Consider the following 8,694-nt stretch of genomic DNA (forward strand, 5'->3'; position numbering starts at 1 on the left):
CAATTCAACACTCAACTCTATAAACACGAATCATGGAACGAGTCACTAGACTTGAGAACTAAAAAATGTATCCGCAAGTTGATTTTTCTGCTCAGCGAAATAAAATGCACCAAAAACGAACCTTCATCAATATACCCATAGTTTCATTGTACAACCCAAGAGGCCTCCATTTGTGCAACTAGAATACCAGATGTATTGTGGACGGACGCATATACAGCTTTTCACAAGTGGAAATTCCGCATTTCATTAGCATGACGGACATACGGTTCATGCAAAAAGAGGAAAATACAATAAAAGTGTAAGTAGTCCACTTGCTGTAATGAAGCCTCAATGTCATGATGATACATTATTTCTCACACACCTACATATGTTTTTGGTCAAAAAATTGCTTCTGTTTAACTAGAGAACGTCATGTATACTAGTGTGCAGTTTGATGCAAGGGACCTCCTAAAAGGTTAAGATCAAACTACATAAATTTAAAAGAGAAAAAAAAAAAAAAGGGAAGGGGGGTCGGGGGTGGGGGTTACAAGTTGCATATCTGAAGCAGCTTCTTGCCCCACAACAATTCATCATCTGCAAATAGGCAACATAAATGACAATTCATTTTCATAGCATTGATGGAAACAAACAAAAGAAACTCGAGGAATTAAGTAATTTTAAGATTGAGAAAAAGTAAGTGTTTTTGGCCAAAAGTGAAGGAGAAGGGGGGAAAGAAAACCCCTTTATGAAATTTATGACAATGCAAAACAACCATAGTGATTTATTTAGGTAAAAACATGCATATTGAGGATACTAAGATCAGATATTATCAATTCTTTATTTTATCTCCAAACACACAACCTAATGCTCTTCTGCCGTTAAGAAGAATTGCCAACACCATAAATACACAGTTACCTTGATTCTGTAAATCTGTTAAAGTCAACTAATCACCAGAGACGTAACTCTTTCCCTCATAGTACCTCCTCTCACTGGCTGCTTTCTTCTCATTTCGTTTCTGCAGATATAAGTCATAGTTAGATCCATCACATACATGTTTCGATTCAACCAGGCAAACAGGGCCAGATTAATACATAAACTAGAAATTGCCTCAATAAGCATTGGAACAAATGGACAGAATTGCATATTGGCTGGAGAAGAATATGAAATAAAGTCTATTTACTCTTTGTACAATTATTAATAACAATAACATTTGGGAAAATAATATTATTCTCGGACATATATAATTGTATTGAATGAACCATCGAGGTTAAGTTGCCTTCCATGAGTATGGTGCATAACCACCACCACTTAAAAGGTTAGGAATCTTCGTTCAAGATTAATCCACAAAGCCATGCCGCCAGAGTTGTCATACGCCACCAAGAAGCTGTCGGCTTCATCATTACCCGATGTCATGTGTAGGTGCATGTGGGACTTTCTGGCACTCTCTTATGACATTTAGTTAGAGCAAAAACCAAATCCTTAATTACAGAGTTCTACCCATTTTCCTGGTTTTGAGGCAAAGTATGTTGATTCAAATTAACTTGAAAGACTTTCAGGTAACTAATTGCGGCTCATGCTGATATCTCTCGTAGTGTACAGTGAGAAGTTGTGACAACATTGTAACAGGAAAGAATATTTCCAATGAACGAATAAATAATACTGTTTCTCCTTCGCAGTTGTGCTTAGGTGGTGAATCAGGGTACGAGCTGTTTTAAAATTTTTGGGTGGAAGTGTAAGCAATTCAAACCACTGAAGATTTGCGGAGAAAATAAAGGAGGCTACACAGAAAGTTGTCCTATTACTTTTGAAGAATCCTAGTCGCATGAGGAAAATTTTGATAGCGTGGAAGGCAATTCAACGAAGAGGGATACTGTTCTTCAGATGGGGAGTCAAAATCAGGGGAATATTGGGAAAGTGATATTGCTTGGAAGCATGATGCTAGAACTATACAACCTAACTGGGAAGAGGTTTTAAGTAGGAAGGCAAACGTCCAACTGAATTGAATTGATTTGCTTTATTATCATAAAAATGCAAGAATTTCAGGAAGGATCTTGAGGGATTGATAATATTTTGCAGTTAAGTTACAGTCTAGCTCTACATTATAGCATAGGCTGCACGTTTGCTTTGTTTCATTATTTACTTGTTAGAAATATCTTATAACAGTTCAGGAGAACAAACAGACTCCGAAATCCTGGTTCAAATAAATGTAAACGAAACTAAAAGAGTAACATATTCGAGGTGAAGTAACCTGGTATGCCTCATGATTTGACACAATTCTCCTTATTATTGTGCTCGTTGTAATATCTAAAGGACTATCCAAAACTTTGAAAATGCCCATGCTAATTGGTACAGCATATGGGTTACCCTTCTCCTGCAAAATAAAGTATCATGGTCAACAAACAAAGGGACCTTATAGCCTAATATCGTAAAAAACCACATGTAACCATAGAGTACCTTCTGAAAATCATTGTCCTCAGCTACTGTTCCATGAACAACTAAAGAGATATTAAAGGTTGTTATCTGCATAGGAAAAGGTCACTACACAATAAATGAGGAGTAACATGATATAGTCTATGAGATCAATTCAAGAATAAGAGGAGATCATTAGCTTTATAATTACAATTTTAGGAAGGAAAAAACGACTAATTTCTTTAACTCCAAAAGGAAATTTTCTGGTCAATAGAGATCCTAGGGAAACAAAGCAAAAGGAGATTTCCAGGCAAAACTAACTACTGAAATTCCCTCTAATGAAATATGAATTATGAAAAAATACATATGACGGTCAACAGACAACAAATGTTATAACTTCTTTGGGAGGAAGAGATGAGTCAGATGAACTTATTTTTTATATATTTTTTCTGGATAGGGTGGAGTAAGTTAACCCATTATTAGGATAATTACAACAAGAACTAGAATCTGAACTCTTTTGTACAAAGAGAATTGCAAACAAAGTTACTTATAAGAGGAAACAGATAAAATACAAAATTGCTCTACCAAAGGGAGAATTGAACCCCAAAACTATAGGATCATTTGGGTCTCCCTTACCTTTTAAGCCTGCCAAATTAGCAAAGAATATTAAGAGTCTTTGAGTTTTCGCTCCGAAGGAACGGTATCTATCAAGGACAAAACTAATTCTACTACAATTTTAAAGGCAATCAAAAAAAAAAAAAAAAGAATCTCAATAACATATATTTAGAAAGATCTTTGTTTCCTAACATTCCATATACAAGAACCAGCCTTCTGGTCAAACAAAACATATTCTACATGACAATCACCTTTAATCCACATAACAAGAAACAGCCCTTAAAACTACGGAATATTCAGCCTTCATATTTCACTTCATCCAGCTTTTTTTTCGCAAGACCCAAAATTCAGTCCCGTACAAACCTTTCGAGGCCCTACAAACGCCGAAAGGATTGATCAAGACTGGAAAGGCAGATCGTTGATGGCAAAGCTAATGGTGTACGGTGAAATCGACAGACCAAAATTCAGGTGTTAAGGTGTGAATATCCAGAACTGACAATCTAAAGTGAAAAGAGATTTCAGTTGCCCGAAAAGGGATTTTGGCCGGAAAAGAACTTCCAACGACATGCATCAAGGCCTGGAAAACCAGACTAGCATGAGGTGAAAGCCTCTGGTAGCTGGAAAACTAGAAATCGGCCTACAAGAAATGACCTTCGACCTATGTTCCCAGATAAGGGTGTGGGCACCCGACACGGGTATGGATCTAGAAAAGAATTCAGAGATAGGAGTATGAATACAGGGGTTAAGATACAACTAATAATTATATATTACCACATACATAAGTATATATTCGACAATTAATTGAAGTTATTAAATTAAAGCTAGTATAATTTTTTTTTTTTTAATACATACTCCCTCCGTCCCAATTTATACGGTACCGTTTGACCTCGCACAAAGTTTAAGAAAAGAAGGAAGACTTTTGAAATTTGTGGTCTAAAACAAACCTTAGCCATTTGTCTGGCTATAAATCATTTCATTAAGGGTAAAAGGGAAATTTTAAAGTTAAGTTGTTTCTAATTACGGACACACGTTCTTTTTGGGACAGACTAAAAAGGAAAGGGTGCCACATAAATTGGGACAGGGGGAACAATATTTTATTCATAAGTTATCTCGTATAATATCAGAGTTCTGGTACTTTATGTGAATATTTATATGACAAACCCAAAATCAAATCAAATATCCAATCAGCCTATACTTGGGCGAAGCACCCATTTAGATTTAAAAAATCGCTAAATCCAGTGTGGATCCCACACCCAAATCATGTTGGATCAACATGGGTGTACAACAAGAACTCCGAAAGTTCTGAGCAACATAGCCTTCGACCCAGATTCAGAATCATTTACACTAAGACTTTGGGGGGTCGAACCTTACGTACAACAAAAGGAATCCTCAAAATTAGTCCCAACCACCAAAGGAAATCTTGCTGTTGTGCCAAAAGAAGCAGAAATCATGGAGTATAGGGGAACGGGTCAGTGCTGAATTTGGGCAAGGAAGAAGAGGAAGGGTGAGGGGGAGGACACAAATAGCGTGAGGGAACTAATAGAGTATAAGGAAGGGGAAAGAGAGGCAGGAGGGAATGGAATTGTAACCTCTAGCCTTCACTGATGAGGAAAGGGATAACGAATGGGTAAGGGGGATTCTTTTTAGAGTATTGGAAGATTTTCCAGGGACTCTTATTAGGGGAACAAAGACAAGGTGACAGACATTCTTATTGCTATTGAAAAAAAAAAAGAGCAACGGAAGCAAACGGGTAGGAAGGGAAGGAATGAAAGGAAAGAGAGAAACAGATGAAAGGGAATGCAGAATAGTTGTGTATAAGAGAACAGGTTGGAAGAGGGAGAGGAAAACTAGTCCAGGGAAGAGAGAAGAAGAGAGGCAAGGGGAAGAAGTATAAGCCTGAAAATTCATCATCGAATATTCGGCGGATGAATGACCCGAGCAGAACGACAATCATATAGGCAGTCTCATAGAATGGGAAACGGACTTGGTCTGCTTTTAAGTCACATAAAAGGAACGAGGGTCAAACAAAATAGTGAGGGCCTGATTCTGACCACATGAGGATAATACTGAGTCAAAACTGAAAAGCTTGAGGCAGATGATTTTGGGTTCTTGGTGCTGTTATATGCAGAAGTAAAGATACGACCTGAGTTTAATCTGATATCTGTCAGCAAAAGACATTATAACTAAGAAGCCACAAGACGAAAAACCACCACTACGTAGAAAACATGTCATATCACCATCAGTGATTAAGTCATAATCTAGAAAAGATTACTAATATAGCAGATAGCATCAATCTGATTTCCATCAAAATTAAGAAAGTCATAAGTCATCTTGGATTCATAAATAAAATTCAGAAGGTCCACGCAAGTGTTAGTGATATTTCATTAATGTCATGTTGTTACTGTTTAGCTCCAAAGATGAGATACGTAATAGTAAAAATGCTGTGAGATCGCTTTTAGCATCCTTACTCTTGGACCACCGTCAATAATGAGATTGTAGGAAAACACTGAAGTGGACGAGTAATAACAATAAAAATATTTTTTCTGAAACTGATAATAGCAATGAGAATGTTACAAACGATTTACTCAACAGTGTTCATATGAGTAGAGATTACCATATCTTTTGACACCTCCCACGGAGCACCGATAATCACTTCATCAGCATAGCGGCAAGCCAAAACACTTAGGCTCCTTTCATGAAGATTCATAATTGGACGGTGTCCACCTCTATTGGCACTGTAAAAGACAACACAGAATGGAAGATGAGTTATTTGACTAAACTTGCACTAACCATACTTCGTTGTGCAAAGATAAATTGAGCTCCCAGCCAGTAAACATGCTAAGAGGAGAAGAACAAACAGGTAAAAAGCTGTTTTCTCCACAAAAACCTCAACTACTGACTATGGATTAGCACAACTGTGCATTTTCTAGCTGTCAAAGTTTCCAGTGTCCATATCTGAAAGTACAAGCTTAGAGTTTTGATCAAAATGTGAGAAAAAGAATCAGTTAATCTTCACTGTTGGTCTTTCTCTCTCTCCGTGTCTAGGCCTCTCCTCCCACATCCCCAAGCTTTTGTCTTCTATTCCTCTTCTTTTAGCTATATGCAGTTATATTCCATCCATCATATAGAAAGCACATATGTTCTCGAAAAAATAGACAATGGGCGTATTATTCAAGGTTTCACGGTTCTTGGAATATTATTCCCTTACTCTTGAGTCTCGACCACAATGAAAACAACAGCAAATATAGCGCTGCAGCAAACTTCCAAAGAACTTTCTTCTTCTTTTTTTTTTTTTTTTTTACTCGCCATGCAACTAACCCACACCAGCTAGTCGATTTGCTTCACAAACAAGGAACATCACAGGACAACCATGATGTATGAGGTGGGGACGGAGAACAATGAAGTGTTTTCTGTTAAGTCATATTATATTATTATGAGAAGCTCCTGATATGGAGAAGGTTGAATCTCCACACAGATCGGTTTGGATCCCTAAGGTACCAAGAAAGGCGTGCTTCTTGGCTCGCAACAAGAGGGGTGATATCAAGGGCCGAAAATCTCAGAAGAGGAGGTTACATACATTAGTTGGTGCTTCATGTGTAAATGTTAAGGTGAAGACGTTAACCATCTCTTCATTCTCGGGTAGCCTCGAAACTATGGCGAGAAATTATGTGTTGATTTGGAGTAACTTGGAAAATGCCAGGCACAGTACAAGAACTAATAGTTAAGCTGGAATTGTGGTGGGTAGAGAGGAAGATGCATAGCATAGAGTGTTGCTCCACTAGCACTTATGTGGTGCATTTTAAGAGAAAAAATTAGGAGGGCTTTTGCATGTGTATAGATGAACTTTGCACAATCGAGGAATAACTTCTTATCCCTTATTTCCTTCTGGTGCACTCATGAGGTTTTCTACTTTTTGGTGTACTTCTCGTGTACCGGTGTTTTTGTGCCCAATTTTTTTTTAATGAAATTATTAAGTTGTCAAAAAGAAGTAGAGTGTTCCTTTTGTATCCAATAACACTTTTCAAGGAACATGTTCACACAATTGAACAATATATCACAACAGGTAGTTTAAGTCTCATCGTCATCCATAATTTTCTCTAACATTTTTTTTTTTTGATGACATGGGAACCCACAGCCGCTACCCTTCGGGTGCGCACAGGGTAAACCCAGCTCCTGTGCAATAGCTCGCAAACCACACAGGAGAGATAACCCACACTAGGCAAGCCCGGTGCGACGAGCTCGACCCAGAAGGCAAATCCCCTACTGTTGTAGGCAGGGGGTTTCGAACCTGAGACCTCCATTATGAAAGCCTCATGCTCAACCAACTGAGCCACCCTTGCGGGTATTTTCTCTAACATGATAAACAAATATCATATTAATTAATACTCTACTTGATATTCTTAGTTCCCAACAGGATTGAAATGATATTTTTTTATCGTGTTAGAGAAGATTATTAGGCAGGTACTAGAACCATCAAGAAAACCACATGTAAGAAAATTAGTATATTAATTTTAGACAAAGGAGGAGTTTTTACAATTATTAAGCAGTCCCCCACTAATGTTGTTAGGGTTTTATCACCCTGAGAAGTGTCCAAATACAAAAATAAATTAGTAGGTGAGGGTCGTGGATAAGCAGATTGAGAGCACAGAAGCACACTGTATTACCTTACAGTTTGATCAGTATGAACGCCTACTAGTAGAAAGTCTCCAAGTCCTCGAGCAAGCCTTAGTATCTAAACATTAACAGAAAAGTGAGAAACTGAAGCTGCATTCTGATGCATGCATCAGATATAACAGAAACAAAGACTCACAAGCACTAAGAAGAAATACAGCAGGGGGAAGAGATGGCATTTTTCTGTACAAAGTTTTTTGAAGATCACAAAAAACTTATTCAAAGATGTTGAAGTTTTGCAAAACTATCCTGAAGACTTCTTCAAAGAAGTGGTCCGAAGAATAGGTATCAGCATTTTGTCGAAGAAAAGTTATTCTACTTGTACTCAGAAAACACTTAAAAACCTTCAAAAAAGCTACAGCAGTCCAAACACATTTCTTTTTGCATAAAACCATCCAAACACCTTTCTTTTGCATAAACTCTTTTTCCTAAAAAGTTCTTACAAAAAAAAATCCAATAGTTGTCCAAACAGCTCTGAAGAAAGTAAGTTTGATATATTAGGCAAAAGGTTGAAAATTCCCACATGTCTTTTTTTAAACAAGAAAATGAACCTCCAACCTAATTCAACCACTAAAAAAATTCCACATGTTATTGCAGCAATGGTCTTTTACATATTAGATGACTCAAAACAGATATCTAAAAGACAAAGCTATTAGGTAAGAACACATTTATTCCTTTGGTTGGGTCTTCAAGAGAATCTCTTCGCACTCACCAATTTCTTTTTTCGCAAAAAACATGATAATCTAATGTCCATGAACAATGGTACCATGTTGAATGTTGAGGATCACCTCAACCATAAGCTAGAGTTATTTAAAGGAGACTACACTTACCTCTACATGTCCAGCATGAAAAAGATCAAACGCACCATCAATATAGACTATGCGAGCACCAGGTCCAGCTCCCTATACAACAAGCTAGAAAACATTATGAGCAACAAATGTACTTCCTAGCCGCGACATGGAAATAATAGAATGGAAACAACCGAGGGGATGTTTTAAAAGAACAGCAGATTTTCATTAA

At 37.3% G+C, this 8,694-nt stretch overlaps 1 protein-coding gene across 2 annotated transcripts in view; it reads right to left on the reverse strand.

Annotated features, from left to right (window-relative positions):
* Positions 1–100: 100 nt before the first annotated feature.
* The window catches only part of LOC132049839 (ethanolamine-phosphate cytidylyltransferase), a 21,700-nt gene continuing 13,106 nt past the window's right edge, over positions 101–8,694 (reverse strand). Inside the window, exons 4-10 of one of the 2 annotated variants that reach the window (XM_059440792.1) lie at positions 8,505–8,576; positions 7,668–7,735; positions 5,618–5,738; positions 2,434–2,499; positions 2,228–2,350; positions 895–994; positions 101–217 (exon numbers count right to left, since the gene is read on the reverse strand). In XM_059440792.1, the coding sequence (XP_059296775.1) occupies positions 923–994; positions 2,228–2,350; positions 2,434–2,499; positions 5,618–5,738; positions 7,668–7,735; positions 8,505–8,576 (522 nt within the window). In that variant the 3' untranslated portion in view covers positions 101–217; positions 895–922. The other variant, XM_059440791.1, reaches the window with a different exon arrangement.

This window comes from Lycium ferocissimum, chromosome 3 (genome assembly GCF_029784015.1).
Source record: "Lycium ferocissimum isolate CSIRO_LF1 chromosome 3, AGI_CSIRO_Lferr_CH_V1, whole genome shotgun sequence".
NCBI lineage: Eukaryota > Viridiplantae > Streptophyta > Magnoliopsida > Solanales > Solanaceae > Lycium > Lycium ferocissimum.